Raw genomic sequence first — 23,743 nt, 5'->3', positions numbered from 1 at the left:
GAGGCTACTGGTTAAATAAATTTAAAAAGAAAAAGAATAGAAAAATAATATTAAAAGACTTCAGGAGGTGGTACTTTTTTCTGGGCTTTTTTTCTTGCCTGAACCAAATACCTAAATAGTGAACATGTTTTGAATGCCAAGGACAGCAGATAAGCGTGCGGCTGACAACTCTTAACTATGAACAAATTGCTTTTAGAGATACCTGAGGAAAGCAGTCCATTGTCAATTGGCTTGAAATTACTATACTGGAATTTGCTCCGCAGATACTGGAGAAGGTTTAATTATCCTTAAATACAAAAAGCTTGGAAACCAGAGACCTAGACAAAGTGCCTATGGATTCTTCCTGGTTTACATCTTTGAATATCTTTTAACTGGAAACAAGGTTGGGATTCTGTCCCAATAGACAGTCATGGTCCAGCTGAGATGCATGCTTGCATCCGGAAGCTCAGTACTAGTTGAAGGTCTTTCAGTTTAGACAGAGAAAGCTGCAACACAGTGGGTAATACATTCAGTCTCCATTTTCATTTGCTACTGAAATGGAAGAATTTGCTCTCAAATTTTTTTGAGGGTATTTCAAATAAGTCCTGTAGTAAGAGATGTAAGATATCACTTGTTATTTTCACTAAAGTAACAGAGATAGACGAATTTGTGAAAGGGTGGGCTTCTCTGTTTCTGATCATCTAGAGAGTACAACACAGCTAACATAGGAAGCTGCTATAAATGTCAGTCTCTTCAAGTCTATACTTTTGCCGGAAGGAAGTAAAAAGCCGGTGCTGCATGCTGAAAATATTTTCAGTTAGCATATTTCAAAGAATTTAATCATAGAACATAGCTGCTTTCTCAGCTGCATCCTATTTTATGCTGAATACTGACGAAGTGTTAATTGCTGTGAGAAGAAAAGTAACAGTAGGATTAAAGACATTGTAGAATCTGTTACATTCTGTGTGCACCAGGGCTTGAAAAACAAATAGCAAGACTGCACACCTCCAAATCCTCTTATTTTATTTACATAGCACCATCTTATCAATACATGACCACAGCCATGCTTCATATAGTACAAGTGTAGGTGCCAAAAAAGAGCTTTTGTTCTCATTGCATTCCAGTAATCACAAATATAGAGTTCGGGCCAAAAATAACTTTTGTGTTAACTCCTTAATCTCTCCTTTTCTCTAACTGTTCTTGAAAGTAAAAAAATAAAAATTTTTAGTTGGCATTTTTCCTTCAAGATTAACTCCAAGTTATCAGTAGCATAAAATCTGTATCTAGAACACTGTATATTGGATTGGACCAGTTAGGCCTCATAATATCAGTCCTCAGATGTGGAGTAGCCAGGAGAAGCCGTTTATAAAATACAATAAACAAAATTGCCTTCTGAAAGGTGAAGAAGTTCACGCTGTGATGTCAGGATTAAAATTTACCCTTCAAACTTCAAATGTGAGAAAAACAACCCTTCAGTGAAATTCTGGTAGGTTACAGTGCACTGCAATGCTTATTTGCTAATAGGTTGTAGTGCTTGGGATTTATTTAGAAATAAATTAGTATGTTGTAAAATATTTCACAAAGCATCTAATCATAGCACCAAACTTTGCGCTGCCTTACCTGCTTCAGAAAATAAAAAATAAATTCATTATAAAAAGAAGTACTAAGAGGAAAGTGTGCTGTTCATAATGGACAAACTACTCCCAGTTGTTAACTGTCTCAGAAGAGCATACGCAATAAATGGAAGGTTTGGGGCAGACACAGTGGAAACATTTCATATGTGTTAGGTAAATTTACTTTAGGCAATGGTCAGATTTCTAGTCCACTGTTTCCAACTGTGTTTTTACATAGTTCAATAAAATACTTTGTTACATAATTGCTATCACAATTCTACAGAATGCAGCATCAAATTAATGAAAACCTCCATACTTCTTTAGTTGCTTAATTTTCATTGAACTTTGGTGATTGTTCTCAAAGTGATTTTAAATGAATCCAGAAAGAAAAGTGAACCTCTGTTAGTGGAGACACTCAAAACCAGACATTCATCTCATCTACTTGGGCATTCACTTTTTGAGAGTGATGTGTTGCTTTGCACTCTAATCACAAATATCAAATCCTGAGCAATTATTTCTCCTCTTGTCTTAACTACCGTCCCCAGTGTGAATCTTACCACTAATTTAAATGTAAATAAGCTCTAGGGCTGTGTCTCAGTTTCCTTTTTAGTGAAAAAGACATTATTTGTGGATGAGTATTTATACTGTGCCAATGATTCTGAATTCTTTTGTGATTTTAAACAAACTACTAGTGTGTTACTGTACATCCATTTTAATCCTTTAGAAGGTATTGACTTAGTAGTAAATGTTCATTTTGCTTTAATTGCTTTTTACATGCAGTATTCACTTTTAAATCTCAAAGTGGTTCATCTTAGACCTACGTTTGTCCAGTTATGTAACCTAAAGTACTATTTTTCATTTTGCTTATTTCATCATATTCATTTATAATAATTGTGAGCTGAAGGCATACATTATATAGACAGCCATTAGAAAGTAAAGAGAAAATGGAGGCATTGTAGATTTTTATGCTGATACATTGGGTCATGCAAATTCTTTAAGAATATCTTTTCTCTCTTTTACGTATATAAGCTGCATGTGTCCTTCTTGTAGTGTGGGGTCCAAAACTGAACACAGTACTTAAGGGGTGGCCTCACCAGTGTTGAGTACAGAGCAATGATTACCTTCCTGCTCCTGCTGGCCGCACTATAGGCCAGGATGCCATTGGCCCTCAATTCCATTCAATTTAAATGGTAAGTTCTTCAGATGTTGAAGCTGTGGAGAGCAGTCCTGGGGAAAGCCTCTCTGTCCTGTGTTGCATTTTGAGATACCTTCTGTTAACAGCAAATGGGTGTAACTTCAGATCTGATGCTCTGTTAAAAGTTTTGGAATACGATGCTTTTTTTCCTTTCTGAGTGCCTTTAAGAGTTTTTCCGGCATCTCTGCTCATTGTGTGGGTGTTCTAATTCCCAGGCACCAACAGCATTTATGTGCTCAGTCAGGTGGGACCTTGCCAACAGATGAGCTTGCTTGAGGACATAAGCATAGCTGGAGTTACTTTGCGGCGTTATCCACCATAGGGATTGATTTTGTACCTAATCTTTGCCTTAGCTGGAAGTATTTGTTTCATTCCAAATGAGATTCCAAAGTATGTGAGGGTGAACTAACGCACTTGAAGTGGACAATGCACTTGTGGCTTAGGATTTATTGACTTGTATGGGTTTTTTTTGTTGTTGTTGTGTTTTTTGTGTGTGTGTGTGTGTGTGTGTACAGCTCAGGCAGGACTTTAGGCATGCTGGTACTTTTGATGTAAAGACTTATTATGTGCAAGATAAGTAATTAATTAGTCGTTCAGAGTTGCTTTCTTTTCTACTTAAAATAAGCTATGCTCTGTTCATACATTTTTCACAAAGGAAAACATCTCTATATGTTGCTTTAAACTGATCTACTAAGAAGGTCTGGTTGTTTTTTTTTTGTTTGTTTTTTTAACGTCCTCTTTTTTCATTGTATAAACTAAAAGGGGAAATCTCATGGTGAGTGTCTTGAGGAAGGCAAAGGTTTTAGTTTCAGTGTGTTATCCTGTTTGTATCCAAGTATATTGTTTGTGTGTGCTGCTGCAATTTTAAGAAAGAGATAGGGAAGCCATCATAATGAAAGAAGATAATGAATGTTGTTTAATTTTCTGTTTCATAATTATTAATTTGTATGTAGGTCATTAAACTTTTGATGAGTCATCTCAGTATTAGAGGTCGCCCAAACATCCAGATTGTTAGGAAAGTTTAGCCTGTGCTGCACAACAATCTCTACGAAACTACATAAGACAGTCATAAGAGCATGCTTTTTTGGGGATATGTTCCTTATCTTCTTTTGCTCTATGCCAACTAGCATTTATGGATTATAAGGCTAGAAGCTTAAATATGGTTCAGACCATTAATATGGTGTTGCATTTAATTGTAACAGCTATAATTGCCTTAATTATGTAAATGAAGGGGCTGTGACAGTCTTATGATACATTAAAGGCTTTAGAAGTGTGTCACAATAATTCTATTGAGGGTAAATAACCAAAGAGATGTAGATCATATGCTAAGTATCTGGATCAGCGTTATCTTTTTGTTCATGCAGTGCATGAATAAACTAACAACATACTGCTATGTTTGTGTCTCAATTACTGATGTGATTGTAACATTTTCTCACTGATACTATTTTTATACCATTAATATGCAGTTGTATGTAAAAGTGATTCATCACACATCAATGGGAAATAACTGCCAGAAAAATACTTGCTATATAATTATTTTAAACTAGGTTATTTGACCCTTATGCTTATTTTTGGAAGCTAAAACTTATGGTAGCAATTGTGCAACCTACTGCCAAGCTGTTTTGTGCCATCATCATGTCAAACCTTATTTGATGTTCAGGAGATCATTAGGAAACTCAGGCATGGAGTAAATCAGTATGTTCTGAGTGAGTGTTGGATCAGCAGAGTACAGAGTGGTCTTCAAATCAGATGTAAACCCACTATTCAAAGAATGTGTAACATCTTATTTGGAAATAATTCTCAGTAAGAGTAATTCAGTCTTTAGTAGTTTAATTTCCTGTTTACTACATAACTTTGATTGTGCCATGCATGCTTGCTGTTAAGTTGTTGAAGTTATTGTTTTAGTAGCTGGAAGTTGTCCTAGTCACAAACAACATTTATCTTAGTGTGGAGTTTAAATCTCTAAAAAAATCATGCTTCTAAAATATATTATGAAATCCTGATTATTTCAAGCCTTTTCTCTCAGTGAAATAATTAACTAGTAGTTCTACCAAGATACACGTAGCTCGCACTGTTGCTTTCATTTCATAAATATTTGAATGCAATTTAAGAATTGAGAACTGTTCTTTTTGTTGGTGCAGTGTATTGAGGCACTAACGGAACAGTTTATATGGCTAGAATTTCTTCAGTGATTCTCTGAAAAAGTTTATCTATCTGTGCAGTGACATTTGATTACACTTAAGCTGCATTCATGTGATCTGAATATCCTATTAATGCCAAGATGTTGTAATTTCTCAAAGTTTGAAAAAGATGTTGCCGTGCAAAAAAGAATTAATGATGTATTTCCTTTCTGGGGTAAACCTTGCATGCCTCTGATTGTCTTTCTTTCAGAATATATCTTCCTCTTCCCTTTTAAACATACCCAACTGTTCATGCATAATTGCCATTTTAAAATGCTATACAAATCCAGCCAGCATTAACTTTTCTTAGATGTTACTGTATCTTTACTCAAATTCTTGTGAAGAAGAACTAAACAAATGTGCGCTGGTATTGACATCAGCTACGTCTACTTCAAGATATGTATTTTTATATCTGCATGAGTTTTGCTATTGTGAAGTCAAATTTTCTTGTTGGGGAAAAAAAAAGTTGTGTTCTGATGAATCAGCACTATGAAAACATACGTTAGTAAAGTAATAAGGTATTTTGTGGCTCGATTATTGTAATTACCCAAGTGTGATGCTTTTTTTTCTGCTTCATGAATTTCAGCATTAGCTTTATTTTTTTCTTGCTATCTTAATTTTATATCCCAGATAGAGACTACCTCACATATCAGAAACCCACTAAATAAAACATAAAAGTCTTCATGAAAAGCAAAAAAGCCAGCTTTGGCCCTGAAGGCACAAAGATCCATGTAATTAACTGCAATATCTGTTTTAACTGTTATTCCTGCTGATACTGCAAGATCAAGTGCTGTAGTCACCTTGTATGCAAGCGTCAGCAGTTGCTCAGTTGTATCAAACTGAAAGCTTTGGCTCATTAACATGGTGACATTGTTATGATGCCACTAATAAATGTATGATGAATGCTAGTGAGAAGCACTCAGTATTAAAAACGTAACTATCCCCTAAATCCAAGGGGCTTTGAAAAATGGGTTTGTGTTGGGATTTATTAGTGCTGAAATGCTGTTTTTAAAAGAAAGAATCATGTGTTTATGGTTACTTTAAAAAAAAAAAAAAAAGGAGATCAGGTATTTATACATATTGAATAGTGATCTCTGTCAAAAAAAACTGTTAACTGTACTTATTTGGAGTAGAGGTTTATTGTAAACTCCTATGACTTAAAAAGAGAAATGTAGACCGAGCCTTTGGTGAAACTAAGTACTGAAGAGGTTTTTTTTTTGTTTCGCCTTTTCGGTGACATTGTCACCTTACCTGAATTTAGATGTAGATGAAAGTTTTAAGTGGGTTTATAACCCAGTTTACTGTGTCTTAAAAGATTTTTTTTTTTTTCCTCTACATTTTCTTGCAAGGTTAATATTTGATCTCTTACAGTATTTTTACATGTGTAGTAGAAGAACGTTAAAAGAGACTTCAGGAACAATTAATATACTACTATTTAGTTAATTTCTTTCTGAAGAGTTAACCTAAGAAGGGGGAAAACAAAATGTGCATTGTTTGACAAGTGAATAGGATGTTGTGGTAGCTCAGAAAAACAAAATCAAATGTACGTTCTACTCTTTTATTTTAAAACAAGGAAAGCAATGGAAAAGGTCATTAGAGTAAAGTTCCCAAACTATGGCACAATAATATTTTTGTATCTGGCAAATCTGAGAAAGAAATTTTCTTCTTTTAACTGAAGCATAAGAGTAGGAATACACTTTGACCTTACATTTTTAGGTCATGAATTGAGAAACATGTGGCTTAGCATATAGCATAAAAAGTAATCACAAAAATGTGATGAATTGTGTTTAAGTCAGTAGTAACTTAGAATTTATCTTGTGTTCTATTCAGAAAGATAAAAAATTTAATAAGTATTTTCCCAAGCAACTTTCTTAATTGGTAAGAAGTTTTTTAAAATATGAACAAAAACATTCACTTTTTGTAGCAACTTTTCCAGATGCCTAAGAAAAACAATATATTCTAAAAACACATACATTTGTGTAACAAATGAGGGATTTTTTCATAGTTGGGTATTTGGAGATTACTTTGATCACCAAAAGTTTTTAAGTTTAATTACTGGTAGGCCTTGTTTTTCCACATCAAATTCTCTTTGCAGACTTGAACCTTTTTCCCAGTTTTTCCAGTTCTCATTTTCTTTTAAAATTGAGTGTTCACAACTTCATCATTTCGATGGTTTGATTTTCCTTAAAATTTCAAGAGCAAACCAAATGGCACTTGTTCATTTTGAAAGTAAGTGTAATATTTTAAGTTTAAATATAGCATGCCATACTTGGACATTAATGCTGCTTTTTCAAGGTGGTAATTTACATTTGAAAATAACTCATTATTTTTCCAGACTGATGTATTTTGTAAATAGCATACTTTGTTGTAGGTAACAATAAGAGTCATGAATAAGGTTAAAGATGAGTACTATTAAGTATAGGTTCACGTAAAGGAATGTTGACAATCTATGACATAGTTTATCTAGGGTCTCTGGTGGACTAAATCAAAGTATATTCATGAATGGGCATTCAAAAGTTATTTTTAAGATTACAAAGAAACCAATACTTTCTTACCAGCTTTATTAGCTCTTGCTAATGAAGTGCAGCCTGTAGTTGTAGTATCTGGGAGATAAGAAAAGCAAAATTATTTTCTGTGATTTTAAAGTATTTTTAATTAATCTTTAAAAGAAAACCCAATTATTGCAATCTTTGAAGCTTTAACGTATGTTTTATTTTTATTTTTCTATACCATTCACAATTGCAAATGAAGTGTTTCCAGTTCTTTATTCTTACTGTAATTTCTAATTCCAACTTGGAACTTTTATGATTCAAAAATATTATATATATAATTCAAGGAAATAAATTACAAGTGAAGTTACTGCCTAGCTTCAAAAATTAAAGCAAAAACCTTAAAGTGGCTGTAATGGCTTTGCATACACTGTGGTTCTGTAATCATTACTGAAATAGTGGTGAATATGTCTGCCTTCCACTACTGCTGTGAGGGGTGAGCCAAGAGAATGAATGTTGTGTTCTTCAACTGGCTATTCACCTTGACTGAGGAACCAGATTACTTTTACTAGCTATAAAAATTTGTATCTGGCTTAAGAAAAGCCTTATGAACAAGTGATTAGAGATGAGACAAATGTTGTTTCATGATCAGTATGTTGTACTGAACTAGATGAACCTTTTATGTGACATACTGTTTCTACCGTTTCATAATTAGTCAGGGGCTACTTTGTAAAGAAGTTGGTTCCAGTATTTATAGGCCATATCATATTTACAAGAGGAAAATGATGGGTTCAGGTAAATACTACAATCTTATAATTAATGATGTAATGAAGCACTTTCTTAATGGGATTTGCAACTCATGCAACACAAGTTTACCCTTATGAAATAATGAGTGAATAATGAATAGGTTTCAGGAGGATCTTTATTGCACAGTCATTTATTTATTTATTTTTCACTTATCCTTTCATAAAAATAACATGAAATGTGCTCATAGTTGAAAATGGTCAGATTCTTCCCTACCAACTTTAATTGGGTGAACCAATTATGAGCCATGATAAGCTTTCTCCCCCTGCTTGATCCACAAAATATTACTCTGCTCTCTTTCCGGAACAGTTATGATAACTTGTTCTAGGAGGCAAGACATTAGACTTGATAGAGTTTGGTCTAATCTGAAGCTGATCTGAAGCCACTCATGCTTAGCAGGCATAAAATTGGCATTCATGATGATGGAAAGCTACTGTTTTTACTGCAGTCAAAATTTCTCTTCTGCTGCTACAAAGCTTGTTCTCCCTGCAAGTAGAGGTTAAAGAAGTATGTGCAGCTTTAAAGTACTCTCCTTAGTTTTTATTCTTTTTGTATATTTTCTTTAGATTGAAGTTTGATTTTCCTCTCTGATGCACTTAAATTATAATGCATGCCATAGTTCTTGTCAGCTACAGCAGTCCTTCAGAGTGACACTATACACTTCCTAGATGCCATGAGATTTAGGCAGCAGAAGAAAGCATAAAGCAATTTAGAGGCTAAGCATTCATCTTAGCAGAAGAAATGCCATACATTCTTCTCAAGAAAGTGTACTCACTTAGGAAATCCTAAGAGGAAGTGTTATAAGTATGGAATCCCTCAGCATTGGGGTTATTGCAAGTTAATGCAAGCAATAAACTCTCTAACGGCCTTGTGCATTAACTTCATTGTGTGCTTGTATTTTGTTAAATTTACATGGGATCTTCTGCTGCCAGCACACATAAGTCAGTTTCTATGGTTTCTTAGACTATCAGACAGAGCAGGTTGGGGAAAAAAATACATAGGTAGATGGATGAAAAAAGGAAACCTTTATTGGTGGATTTTTTTCCTTTTCATTAATTCCCTCTTAAAACTTTTGTTTTGAAAAAAAGGGTTCCAGCCTCTGGAAGTCTGGTTTCCTCTTCTGTAGAAATTTGCATGCTTTACTGAGGGAAAGCTTCTACATATGTACTTCATAACTGCTTGATAATGAAGCAGTTTGTTCTGATAGCCAGTTCATCTTCAGCATTTCAAATCAGTACCTCCCCTGAAGAGTGATGTTAAATATGTCCCTTTAAATAAGAGAGCACCCACAGGGAATATCTTTTATGAATGCCTTACAGAATGAACAGTTAGCTTGCTCTGTAACTATTTCTCATGCTGAACATAACATGGTCTCAGTTTTTGGGACATGGACTTGAGGTGAAGGAACACTGGAGATCACAAAAGGATGTATTTACAGTCAGATACTGCAGCTCATTGGATTTCTCCTCTGCTCTTGTCCTTGGTTTGCCTTGGGTTCATTGCCAGACATCCTGTTTCCATTAACTATCTGTTCCACTTTCAGTTATGCCTCTGGGAATAGCTGTCTCCATGGTCTGCTTCCTGTAGACTGGGTGAAAATCGATAGTTTAATAGTCCTTCATTTTGTTTCACTTCAGTATCCTATAAGTCAGGCCCTGTGCCCTCCAATATTTTTGCAGACACACCAGTACATGCTTTACATATCCTTTTTTTCTTATAAAAGAGTACTTTCAGAAAGTTTCATTTCCCTCTAGCAATTGTAATTCAATAAGATCACATTAGTAATGCAGAATTTCCGGATTTAAAAAGATGCACAGGTGTAAAGATATTAGAAGTTACAAAAGCTAAATAATTTTCCAGCTTCGTGAATATTCATACATAGCTCATAAAAATTCTCCAGACTACATCAGACATTCATGAATGAGCCATTTGGTGTTCAGTACACAAACTAGCAAAACATAATTACATTCTGCTAAAGTATTTTGTGTCTGTATGTGTAAGCATTTTGGATATATGTACCCTAATCATATTTTAAAAATCATTGCTTTCTTCATTTCTCCATCAACTTTTGATTACTAAGTTTGTGTGAAGTCAGAGCTGCAGATTACATTTAACAAACTACAGTTCTGTTTTCTGTGAAGTGATGGCACAGTTGTAGTTGGCCCTACTGTTATACTGTCTGTGTAAGGGATTACTTTAGTACTAGGGCAGTAACTTGTAGATAGTTAAAGGTAGATAAATCTACCTTTGATGGCCTCACTTTAGGAATGACAAACAATTATGTAAATGAAATAATTCTGTCTCACCTCACTGAGGTGTCTCCAGGTAAACTGCTCTTTAATGTACAATCTTAAGTTATTAAGTTCAGTGTTGATGATTGGCCATTCAAAAACACACAAGAAAATAAGGTGTACAAAGTGATTTAAAGTATCAGATCACAATCTAAATACAACAAAGGAATTGCTGCAATGGCAGCTATATATCTATCAGACATTAGTGAGGTCCAATGTGATGTAAAATTCCCTTATGACTGACACTTGCAGAAGTTTAGCCTCAGGTTCACTTATGCTGTCTTTCCTTGAAACAAAAACAGTGCAAATGAGTGGACAGTTCTGTCAAAGTACAATGTTAATTTTCCATCCATTCCTTCTACCAAATGTGGTAGACCTTTGAAGCCTCTTCACAGCACAAAATGCATCTGATTTCAGAAATTTTCTGATTTTCAATGTAGGAATTTTTTGTTTTCTTTATATAGCGTCATTGTCCAGTCATTTTTTTTATCCTTGTCTGTTGGTTGGAAAGACTTTGTGTCAAATGCAAAAATGTCATTATAAGACCATGTCAATCTTGTCCTTGAAAGGAAGAATATGTCCTGACTTCATCCCAGTATTGTGTAATGTTTTCAGAGAGCCCTGAGGCTAGATTTTAAAAAGTACATCACTTTTAGGGTAGAGCTGGCTAGAAAGCTTTCACTCCTAAGATGATAGCTATTTTATTCTTTGAAACTTTTGGTGCCTTAAATGACAAAAAATACCGTATTCAGAGGATTTGTGAATGAAAAAGTCTTGGAATATAGCGTGTTATACTGGAATATCACCTGGCTATCTAATGCTTTTTTGTTAACTAGCTACATAAATGTGCAATTAACAGATTAATAACATCATCTTCATTATCAGAAGTTAGTTGTTCAAAATACCAGAGGGTGATGATAACCAACACTTAAGGTTAGTGACAGTTAGCAAAGGAGGCCATGTGTATCAACTGTCTTCCAGAAAATAAACTGATTAGTCAATAGAGTTACAATACTTCTGATAGATTAGGAGAGTACTGTAGTCTTATTTAATTGTGATACTTTAGAAAGTTTACATGTTTTAAGTGGAAAACAGTACCTTAATACATAGATTCTATATGTTACTACTATTTTTTCCTGCACTCTGAAGTGGTCATTATATTTAAATTTGGAGAGTCTTTAAAACTGTGAGGAAACAGAAATGTAAAGTGTTGGGTTTTTTTTTGTTTTTTGTTTTATTTTAGAAAATGTAGTTTAATTGAAATCATTTTAAATTTTATGAAACATTAATCATGAGCAGAATGTCTGTATGGAACATTAATTTGAGCCAGTAGGAATAAGCAGCTGCAGTTCCCTGATACGGTATCTGCAGCATTTATATTAATTATCTCATAACACAGACTAACTGAAGTAGAAAATTCATTATGTTTAGTTAAATAGTAAGGAAATCAGAATGCCTTTATTCGTTAATTTCAAGGTATCTTCTTAAAATCATGGGCCCTGTAGGTAACAGATGGCTAGTAAACTCCACTATCTCATAAAAATAGAAATATATATATGAAGTTTTTCAATTTACAACCTTTTTTTTTTAAAGTTATGGTTATACATATGGAACTGTGAAGAGCAAACCTAAATGATTGTCCTATTGTTTAGTTTTATGTTTGAAGGGCTTTCTGTCCTTCAGACAAATTGTTTTTAGTGAACGCATTTGTTTTTGCCATACATTATGTTTCCCATATGTGACAGAGCTAGAAATACTGCTATTTATTGCAGGAATTGCTAGACCATTTGCATGCATTTTTTAAAATGTATTCTTATATGCTCAGAGTTATCTAAATGAAGACTCGCCCTCAGTCTGAGGCCTGATCTTTTCAGTTTGAACAATCTGTTCCTTACATTTATATTCATAAACCTATGCAGAATGGCAGCCTCACAGAACACCAATTCTGGATATCTGTCCTTTATATAATATTCCACTTTAATACATACTGTATTTAAAGGAAACGCTGTTCTCCAGTATTAGGGCTACTGTATTTTCTTGTAAGGCTCTCTTGAAAAGAAATATATTTATTTCTTTTCTTATATATTATTAACTGCACATGCTGGATGTGCAGTTAATTAGTGCAGCAAAGGTACTTTGACCATGCAGCCATACAATAGTATGGCCAGGTAGTAGATAGACTATTGGACTCTCCAAGCATCAGCTCTGGACTGTTCTAAATGAGCATTTTCACAGTTGAATTGAAATTGCTGCCTGTATCTGAATGTCCAGCAGTCCTGGATGCATGGTAGCAATGTCTCCTTGTAAAAATAGGAAGCCTTATAAAGTTATGAGATGGTCACATATTGTTGATGTTAACGTGAGTTAGTCTTTCATAAAGTGAAGAACTTTCATGTGAATGGCACAGTGGTCACTCAGGATGTGAATGCCTGGATGCGTCCCTAAGCCTTAGCCTTTTCGACTAAGATATCTGGACCTGCAGAAGTTTGAAGACTAAATGACTTCTGGAATTTACTTCCACTCTAAATTATTCTGTAATCATCTGTAATGATTCCAACTCACTGAAGAAACGGAGATGATGAGAAGTCTTGTTTTAGCACACACTTATTTTTAAGTTAGCTATCCCAAGGAGGAATAATTTCTAGTTTGCTGCAGAAGGTGTTAGATGTTATCCTGCTTCTGAAGTTTTCCATAAACTCTGTGTATATTTACTTTATATTTACTACACTGTCACCTCCTTGAAAGTGTAGATAACAGCAGGACAAGGGGAAAAGCTTTTAAGTTGAGGGAGGGAAGATTTAGGTTGGATGTCAGGGAGAAGTTCTTTACAGAGAGAGTGGTGAGGTGCTGGCACAGGCTGCCCAGGGGGGTTGTGGATGCCCCATCCCTGGAGGTGTTCAAGGCCAGGTTTGGATGAGGCCCTGGGCAGCCTGGTCTAGTACCGGATCTGGAGGTCGGTGGCCCTCCATAGGCATATGGCAAGGCGGTTGAAGCTTGATGATCCTTGAGGTTGCTTTGAACCCAAGCCATTCCATGATTCTGAGATTCTATGATATTTGAGTTCCAATCAGTAAATTATATTCAAATGCCCACAGAAGTTGTATCATTTACTGTAAGTGAAAATAAATTCAACAATTAGTTCCATATAGCATTTAAATAAGATTTATTATAAAGATATTTCTGAACTGGGTACCTACAAGTTATCAGATCCCTTCATGTTTTTGCTTAGCTATGTATGTTGTTTTTAAAATTCAGTCTGTTCTTAATACTTCAGATGATAGGGGACTCTAGTAACCTCTTAGCTGGTGGCTTCATTTTACCTCATACTAATTCTCTTTATGGCTGCTAGAATTGATTATAATAGCAGGAGTGCCTTGCATGGACATCAGACAAAAACAGAAGTACTTCCTGGCAGGTTCCTGAGTGAATTTGTGTGATTTAATATGCATTTTCTGATTACTGTCTAACCTTCTACAACCTTTACTGTCTGTCTTTTGCCATTAAAGATTCTTCTCCCAGTCTATCAGTTGAAATAATAGTTTGAATAAATCTGAATTACCTCATCTTGACCTATTTTAAATCAGAACATACCAATACATACAATAATTTCAGCAGCATGTATCTGTGGAAGCTGATCACTGGGACAAAAAGTCCTTAAACATATTCTAGAATGCAGTACTTAATACAGTTTTTCATCACATAGCCTAACCTTGAGCAATCCCATTTCATTGGCAGTGTTTTAGTGAACAAAGCATTAGACTGAGCCTCTCTTATAGAGAGAGCAAAGTATATTCATGTTAATTATTGTGATTGATTTGGAGTACTGTGACTGGTAGTTATCATATTTCACAGTTTTACATTTCTGAAATGCTTAAGTCTTCTTCTGAGATGTTGGTAAATTAATATTTGTTGATGAAAAAAATTGTAATAATCAAATATTAAAATATGAGATATTTTTATAAACTCATGCTTGGTAAGGGCACACTTTGTCTATGCAAATTTTTAATTGTCCATATCACTGTAGTTCTGCTGTATCTTTCATGTATATTTCACTTATAGAAAACATCTGGTTTTACTTGACATATTAGAAGTGCTATGAACTGAAAATTCACTGTGCATTTAAATTGATAATATGGTAATGCAATTACCTGCTGTGTTTGAGAGCTGACTCCAGATCTTGAGTAGCTGTGGGGTATAAAATAATCAAACAACAGTTATAATCAGCTTGTTTTGCATTGCCTTGATTTTTGAAAATGATCTATTCCTATGATCAAGATACCAAAATCTGTAAAATTAATAATAACAACAAAAAGATTATAATTTTCTCATTCTTTATTTTGATCTAGAACTTGTAATATAGCATTTCAAGCAAAGTTTGGGAAAAGAGTTGCAAGAAATTGAAGTTGGAATAATGTTCCTAATCTGAGAACTGATATAGGATGTGTCTGATGCCCAAAATGTGCCATATGTGCATTTCATTTTGAAAGGAACATAATTCACAAGAGCACAAAAAATGTCATTTTATGTTGTATAATAAACAACAGCGGCTAGTGTCAGTTATTGAAACTGCGAGCAGTATCTTATACCTAGTAGTTGAAACCGCACTGTTGCCTTTTCCTAATGCTTCATTTTTACATCTAAATGGACTTATGAGATGATTAGCTTAATTATGTCTATTTGACTTCTTCTAAAAATGGATAAATCATGCATCTCTCCATCACGCAGTTGTCATGTGCTTCTTTCAGTTAATATTATTGAAATAGAACTACTTACTTATATCCAGCACTCCTTGAATTAGAGATTAATTAAACATAGACCAAAATAACCAGACTTCTGTACTATATTCCATGCCCTTTGATTCAGTTCTAAAAGTTTTTCTGTTAAACTTAGAAAGGTTATTTAGAGCAGACCATGTTATGATTTTTCTGCTGTAATGGAGGGGAAAAGTAAAGAAGGTCAGTGTTCCAAGCCAGGTTCTTTATTCTGGCCTGTCAACTGATGCAAGATTTAAAAGGAAAGATGTCATCATTGTAGCAGCATAGGAATCCCATGAGCTGGAGATATGAGGTGGATCTTGTCTCAGGAGATAGTTTTCATCTGATTGTCACAGGATGACATCTTTGAATATACATGCCAATAGATCATTAACAGTGCTTTCTCTAGTGCCCTGTTGAATTATGCGAGGGGGGAAAAACCCCACAGGTAGGTGCTACAACACAAGAAAAAAGTACATTAAGGTAGGTGCTACAACACAAAAAAGTACATTATAAGTTTTAATAAATAATCGGTGTGCATACATTATGAGCATATGTTACAGCTAAGTCTTTCATGTAGAGAATCAAAGTCTTGAGGAATGTTGTAAGCAAATTATTAATAAACAAAGTGCAGAGGTGACTTCTGTTGTTGACATGGTGACCTATTTTAATCTCAGCCAAATAAAATAGGTGTTACTTAATTTATGAAAGTGTGCTGTAAGTTATGTTACCAAGTATTATAGATTGCTACATAATTGTTGCAGTTTTAAGAGTTAATAAAAAAAAAAGTTTTAACATTCTGCATTTTGTTTTTCAGTTTGCAGTGACCTGGAATTTAGGGAGATTGCAAACAGGTTGAGAGACTGGTTTAAGGCACTTCATGAAAGCGGAATTCAGAATAAGAAGACTAGGATTGTTCAAAGGCCTGAAAGAACCAGTAAGACAGTTCTACTTGCATTCTTTGATATTCTCTTTGATATTTTTTCATAATACTTGCCTTATTATTGTGTTTTAAAAAGTCATGTGCATGAAGCCATAACTTGGTGCTTTTCTAAAGTTGATCTTCTATTTATGAAGCAGAGCCGTATGGCTTACTTCAAATATATGTTTCTCACTTGAAACTTCAAAGCTGTTTGACCAAACTTCTATTCATAAGAATATATGGCTGCTGCCATTCATGTTGTAGAAATCAGTAAAGCTTTAAAATGCAATAATATTTAATTCAAATAGCAATTAAATATGCAGTAATAGTTTTGTGAGTGATGTTCTACTGTGGAGGAAAGCCAAATTAGATTTTTTTTATGTCTTAAAATTTTGCCTTGTTTTAATATGAAGAGCAAGCTTGAATTCCAACTGAGTTCAGGTTTCACAAAACTTGACCACTACATTCTGACCAGATTAGTTTGTTCATCATTAATATTTTAAGTGTTTGGGTTTCTTTTTCTTTGTGATTTTTTTTCCCCCCATGTAAAAATAATAATTCTCTAATGAATTAAAGATTAACGATCTCTTAATACCTGGGAGTACTTTTCTGAGCACTGAGAAATACTCTGAGATACAGTGGTAACAGAGGAATGTTATTTCCCTAATCCTGAGAAAACCATAACATATATTTTCAGTTGGTAAACATAACTGCCGTATGTTCTTATCCAGGAATAAAGGCAAGAGAAAAAAAAAAAGACTCTTATATAAGTACTTATTGAATAGTAATAAATGTACCTAGTAATATAACTACTGTTATCATATCACTCAGTTAAAGCCCAGCTCAAGCACTGTGTATTTCTTGCTGAATAATCACTTTAGTGAAGTATGGGTCTAAATAGTCATGAGGTCAAAAGGGTAGTGAACTGTTTAGGAGCCTTTCATGGTTTTGGCTGGTATAGAGTTAAATTTCTTAATTAAAGTTAATTAAGAAAAATTCTTAATTTTTTATTTTTAATGAATTTTCTTAAGTAAAATTACTCTTAAAATCTCTGCTTACAAGTCCAAGTTTTATGTGATGATATGTTTTGAATTTTTGTTGAAAATAGAGGTGACAGCTCACCAATATTTAGATGTTGCAAAGCAGTGCTTGCACAGAGGCAAAAGCATTTCTCCTCCACATGCTGCCCTGCCAACAAGGGGCTTGGAAGTGTGCAAGGAGCTGAGAAGGGACAAAACCAGCACAGCTGACCCAGACTGGCCAAAGAGATCTCCTGTATTAAATGGTATCATACTCAGCAATAAAAACTATGGTGAAAAATGAGGAGGGGGAACACTGAGAATGATGGCATTTGTCTCCCCAGGAAGCTCCTGTGCATGACAAGTCCTGATCTCCTGTGTCCAAAGTGGTTGGTTTGCTTTTCAAATCAAGTGGTCAGTTAAATTTTGGAAGAAAATATTGTACCTTGTGTCCCTGTAGAAACACAAATAAGAAAAAGAATGATAATAATTCAATGTGGTAATATATTTTCTAATACTATTTAGAAATTCTTACATCTGTTCAAGATGTAAGCTCTGGATAAAGTCTGATCCAGTCCCTCAGAAGTTAGTCTCCAAAGTCTTGGTAGGTCAAAAATATCAGGCATCTTAATTCCTAATGGTATCAGGATTACACAGTCCAACCCCTATTTTAGGGGTGTGTGATAGCTACAGAAACAAATCATGCAAAGAAGTTGTTGATTATATGTAGAGACCTTATCCGTATTGCATGTATAAGTCAAGGACCTATACAAAAACAACAACAACAAAAAAACAAACAACAACAAAACCAACAACAAGAAAAAGCAGCTACTTGAATGCAGCCTCCCCATTCATACTCCTAATTATTTCAGCAGAACTCTGGACTTGTTCATTACCATTGAGGAATTAAAAATCTGTTATGGCACCCACTCCCTCAGGCTTTTATTCTTGTCAGAGTTCCTTCTTTGCTGAGAAACTAGTCTGAATTTTAGAAAGCAATTCATGACATCCTTTCCGGTTGTCTGTTTGCATTTTGTTTCCTTTCACCTGTTTCAGTCTCTTTTCTGGCATTCGGGACAGGATATATTAAAAGTCTTTGGCTCAGTCCTTCTGACCAAGGTAGGGAGAGTGAAAGTTGATAGTACTATTCAAAATTATTTCAGCTGTTAAATAGTTCACATTCACGGTTACATTCATGGTTGCTACTTCATAACAGCCCAAGCACTAGTGCTTAAATTGTTCTATTAGAAGCTTCAATATTCTGATACTGAACTAAAAATGTAAAATGTCTAGCTAGATGACTGTCATTGTATAGTTCTAAGAGATAAAGCATTTTTAGTTTTAAATATTGTTTTTGCTGTCTTGAAAATACTGACTTGTCTGAAACCTTACCTGCTTTCTGAGGTTATCTTTAACAATATCCAGTATCCTTTAACCGCAGAGCCACTGAGGCTGGTAAGCTGAATTTGAGTTGCAGTTAAGTTTCCTGGAGGGAGAACGTTTTTCCAAGGACTTTCTGCCTACTCAGAAGCTCATCTGAGCTGGAATTTTAAATTAATGCACGTTTACCTAAAATCAAGAATCTAAGAATCTAGATGAACTAAATTTGTATTGTTGTCTGACATTTGTTACAGTCATGTACAGGCAGGATTATCCTCGTACACAATGAGACAGATACAGATGTTTTTTTGTAGCATTGTTTATTTTATTCCTCCCTCCTGAGGTACCTTTTCCATAACAAGATGTTTATTTCAATTGTGGCCACTGGCATTGTGCAGAACTCATTTCATTTATGCCATCCATATAGTAACATGTTTACACCTTTCAGCAATAGGCTTCCGCTTGAATTTTATCTTTCCCATGTAAAATTCTTTAAAACACTTTCTGGAAAAGAAAAAACTTCAGGATTTGAACTTCCACAAATGTTTAAGGGACTTTGCAACAGTGCTCTGTTTCTTTTCCACCTGTATTCTGTTGTAAAATGAGTCAGTTATCGTGGGTATATCAGGTACGTTTGGTACCTTCCCAGTGTTTTAATTTAATCCTGGCTCTGCTCCCACCTGTGTAGTTGTAGTCATCAGGAATATATTACAATTTTAGACAGGCTACAGAGAGTGTATGCCTAATGCTACTACTTGTTGCTGGATGAGTCTCAACTAGAGCAGTGTTTTGTGAGCAGCAAATGTGATACAAGCCTTCACATCTGCTTAATTGGCCCCTGTAACAATTGGACAGATCAATACAATGGGAAAGGCATTACAACAGAGGTGTGATGACAGAAAGACCAGCATGATAGAAAGGTGCTATAAAGGAAGGGAAGATGATTGTTCACCTATATCAAAAGATTCTAGGTTTTCCAACCAGAAAACCTTCTATGCTGGCGGTTAGCCCTAAATGAGGTCTAAGAGAGATGCAGCCAGGCTCCAGCCCTTCTAGTCACACAGATGAATTGCCTTTACCTGTGCTCCCAGTTCATTTCCCCTGGTGCTCAGTTCAGGCTGTGACTCAACAGTTCCCATACATCCCCTAAGTTTAGTTCTTGCTCATATTTGTTCTGGTATAACTACACTGGGAAAGAAAACTTATTCCCAACTTGTGCAGTGTAGGCCGGAGCTGTGAGATGCTGTTAACATCAAGTTTTCTGTTAACCTATATACGATAAAAAATGATCACATGCAGACCTTGCTGCGCAGCTTGCTAGCTGAACAAGTAAAGACTGTGGTTTAAACAGTAGTTTGCTCTCAAGCATAGAGTATATTGTGTTTATTCACTTGTGTGATTTGTCAGTGCTTTTTATTGTGCTGGACGGTGAGCTAGTAGCAGAAAGAATCATGCCTTTTGCTTCTCCTGGCACATATAAACAACTTTACATAATGCACTATGTGAGCCATTTGTATGTATGCTATTTTGGTTTCCACATAAACAATTACAAAAGCTATCTTCCTCAACATACGCTCATAAGAAATAAATCCTTGTGTAATAACCAAGCAAATAATATTTTTACATTGAAAAGCAGATTATGATTACCTTGAGTTGAAATTCTCTCCTGAAAAATAATCAGAAACATGGGATCATTTTTTTTTTTGTTGTTGGTTCCTTTCAAAATGATGTTTTGGATGCTAATGTTTTAGCCATGAGTGAGGGGTATGTTTGTGTTTGTCAGTAGTATTTCCCTTGGGATTGTTTTGGCTGGGGAAAGAAGCTTATGCTGGTACTTCACATTTTTTTTTAATCAAGTTCTTTTGCAGTGTATGCATTAGATGAAATAAAGCCAAATCCTTAATACTTCTTTTGTTCACCTTTACTAGATTTACACAATGTTCAGAAATACCTACGTAAAAGCCCCCTTCATTATCATATATGAAAATAGATTTCAAATAAGTGCTTAAAACAAGAGAGAGAAAGAATTTTTCCTCTAATTCAGACAACTGAGCAGCAATTTTGCTCTCCTCAATATGATATTCTGGAACATTAACAGGAATAAATTACTATCCTTTTGCTATACTAATTCTTCCCCTTTACTTTCTGCAGTTTGTTTTGTATCACAACTGTGAAAAATGTGTGAGAACAGCATTCCATTTGGCTCTAGAAGTAAAATATATATCTGTGATTTGGAGCAATTTATTTCTAGTTCTGGGTCACTTAGTGTTAATGCACCTTGCATCAAACCACATCAGGTGTTCTTAAGTGCTGTGCTGACGCTTTTTTTCTGTAGTCTATCAGCTTTGAGAATAAGAAGTGTATTGATTTCTCAGTGTTATATTAGAGGTAGAAAATCATTGCAAAATGAAATGATCATCCTAAGTTTTCCCAGTTGCTTATTTGACATCAACATAGTAATCTTTTAAGAGTAGATATTATGAACATGGATCTCAGGTAATGATCTTTTTGTGGTATAACAGTTCTAGAGTAGGTGGACAGCTTGTTTTTTACTTAAAAAAAGTAATTTCTTTGTCAACACATGCCTAGTTTACTTTTAAGTACTTCAGCTGTTTTTATTTATTTCACCCAAAGTAGTATTTGACATAGACTTCAAACGTTTCTCTACAATGCTGCAATGAGACTTGTTTCATATGGCAAAATGAAAGCAAAGAAGGTATGTGGTTTTCTCTATTTAAAATGCTACAACTGTAAATACCAAAGAAAGAAATAATTTTAAATAATAGTGTACTGCTACCTGAGGGGATTTTGTAACAAGGTAGAGGACAACTTCTTCCCCCAGGTGATAGCGCTAGGATGGGAGGTAATAGACTCAGGCTGCACCAGGAGAGGGCTCTGGAATGCACTGCACGGGAAGGTGGTGGAACATCCCTGGAGGTGTTCAGGAAAAAAGGAGTTGTGGCACTGAGGGATGTGATTTAGCAGGCATGGTGGATATAGGCTGATGGCTGGAAAAGATGATCTTGGAGGTCTTTTCCAACCTGATACTAATAAATAGGTAGGTTATGACAGCTTTAATGTAAGTAAATGTTATTTTTCAGGCTCTGAACTAACCTAAGAAGATTGTTATACAGAAATTTCTTGGAAAGTCAGAGGGACATCACGACTGGACAGTTTTTTAAAACATAAAAGCTGTATAGAGAGAGAGAAAATTGAGGAATTGGAGTAGAGGATGAATTGAAATTGCTAGTTAATGGAAAAGAAACCTCCGGAATACAATCTTTGGAAGACATGTATTTTTATTCCAAACCATAATTTAGTGATGCAAGAAACCTTTGAAATTTTAAGTGGCCTTTCAATGTACTTCAGATAAATATATTTCTTTTTAGGATAAAAATTGAAATTGACTACTAGAAATGAAATAAGCAGAGTGTTTGGTGGGTTTTGTTTGGTTGTTTTTGTTGTCCTTAAAAGAGTTTGTTACATATACAATATAACAGTTGCTTCTAGTATCCTAGAAGACAGTATAATTAAGGGTGTACTTCAGTGGATTTATTCTTCCAGTATGGCCAACATATGTGTGTCCCAAACTTGAAAACTTGAAAATTATACCTCTTTCACTAGACTGATGCTGAAAATTCCACATGCTCATGTACTTTTCTGCACAGTTAACTAGTTTGACAACAACATTCATCCCTGAATACAAATTTGGAATGGCTTTTGTCTTCTATTCTTGCTAGCGTCTTATTCAATAAAACCTCTGTCTTTTCCTCATGGTTGCTCTTTTTCTGCAACTTTTCTTACAGTCTGGTGAGCTTGCAAGAATGCCAGAATCAGAAAAATTTTATGAGCACAAGAATAATTCCTCCCTTCATACAGGTACACAAAAGGCAGGATAGGAAATGGTATGTTTCATATCAAGCACTTTCTGAATCCAAGGTCTTGTGGAGGATCTCTAGCTGAAAGCAGGACTAGCAGAGGAAAGAGAAGTGTCTGAGAAGTGTTAAGAGGCCTTCAGGAACAGAGCCTGCGAGGTAAATAATGTTATACTGAAAATTCATCCTTGGAAAAAATGTTTTAAGGTAGAAGAACATTCCAAATTTTTTCAAATTGGAACACTTTAAATAATTTTGATGTCTTTTACAGATGAAGATGAATAAAACATGTACCGATATATCCTTGTACATTCGGTCTAGTCTTCTCTGTCTCTACTCGCCATCGTTCACAGAAAATTAAGATTTTTTTGTCTACGTGTTTTGTCAGAACAGAATCTGGAGAGTAAGGAAGACTGTCCATTTCTTGGATGCTTCATGGTTAAGTGTCAATATAATCAGTACCAAAAGGCTTGTAATGTTTTTTTTTCTTTTTCTTGTCAAGCAGAAATAACAGTGAATGCAACAAGCCAACAGGGAGCAGGATTAACTCAAGCAAAAGGCATCATTTATTAACATACTTAGGGAGAAGGGGTTTATGTGGTTTGGCATTTGCCTTTGTGAAATGGTTGTTCTGCCACAGCCTGGATGTTCCTGCATGCATATATATCCAAAGAAAAATAAATTGATTTCTAAGTCAGGTTTCTGAATTCTCCTATTTGACTTGTTTTAGAAGTATATAGCTATCTCTCATATTTCTTTATTGTTTTCAGAGCAACAGCTTGATTTTAACTGTAGTAGAAGCTGGGAATTTCTGTACACTAGCTGGAACTCTCACATCAACTTCTCTATAGCCACAATCACATCTCATCTTTTCATTGCCTGGTTTTAGCTGAAAAACCATGAAGTAAAATCTTTTTGTAATCTGCTAAATCTTGTTGTCCATTAGGATGTACAGTCAAGTGCTTCACCATGTTCACCATGACAGAACCCATGGCACAGAAATCGGAAAAAATCTGTGTTAAATGCAGCTCACATCCATGTGAGAGGCCCATCAGTTCATTTCCCCTCCATGTCCATATGCAAGCCTGCTTGTACTTCACAGCTGATAGAGTACATGAAATCTGAGATCAGGCTACAGGAATAATTAATTCAACCTCTTCCTGGTGGCCCTATTACCAAGGAAGAGCTTAAGCAAGCTGTACAGGTCGATCTAATACTGGAAGCGGGCTGCTCTTAGTAGTC

At 35.0% G+C, this 23,743-nt stretch overlaps 1 protein-coding gene across 3 annotated transcripts in view; it reads left to right on the top strand.

Annotated features, from left to right (window-relative positions):
* Nucleotides 1-23,743, top strand: part of SPOCK3 (SPARC (osteonectin), cwcv and kazal like domains proteoglycan 3) — a 135,654-nt gene that overhangs the window by 100,645 nt on the left and 11,266 nt on the right. For all 3 annotated transcript variants that reach the window (XM_032444342.1, XM_015860982.2, XM_015860981.1), the window contains one exon: nt 16,123-16,242. In XM_032444342.1, the coding sequence (XP_032300233.1) occupies nt 16,123-16,242 (120 nt within the window). The remainder of the gene's footprint in view (nt 1-16,122; nt 16,243-23,743) is intronic.

This window comes from Coturnix japonica, chromosome 4 (assembly GCF_001577835.2).
Source record: "Coturnix japonica isolate 7356 chromosome 4, Coturnix japonica 2.1, whole genome shotgun sequence".
NCBI lineage: Eukaryota > Metazoa > Chordata > Aves > Galliformes > Phasianidae > Coturnix > Coturnix japonica.
The sequence above is the reverse complement of the archived record's forward strand: the minus strand, read 5'-3'. Positions and strand labels throughout refer to the sequence as shown.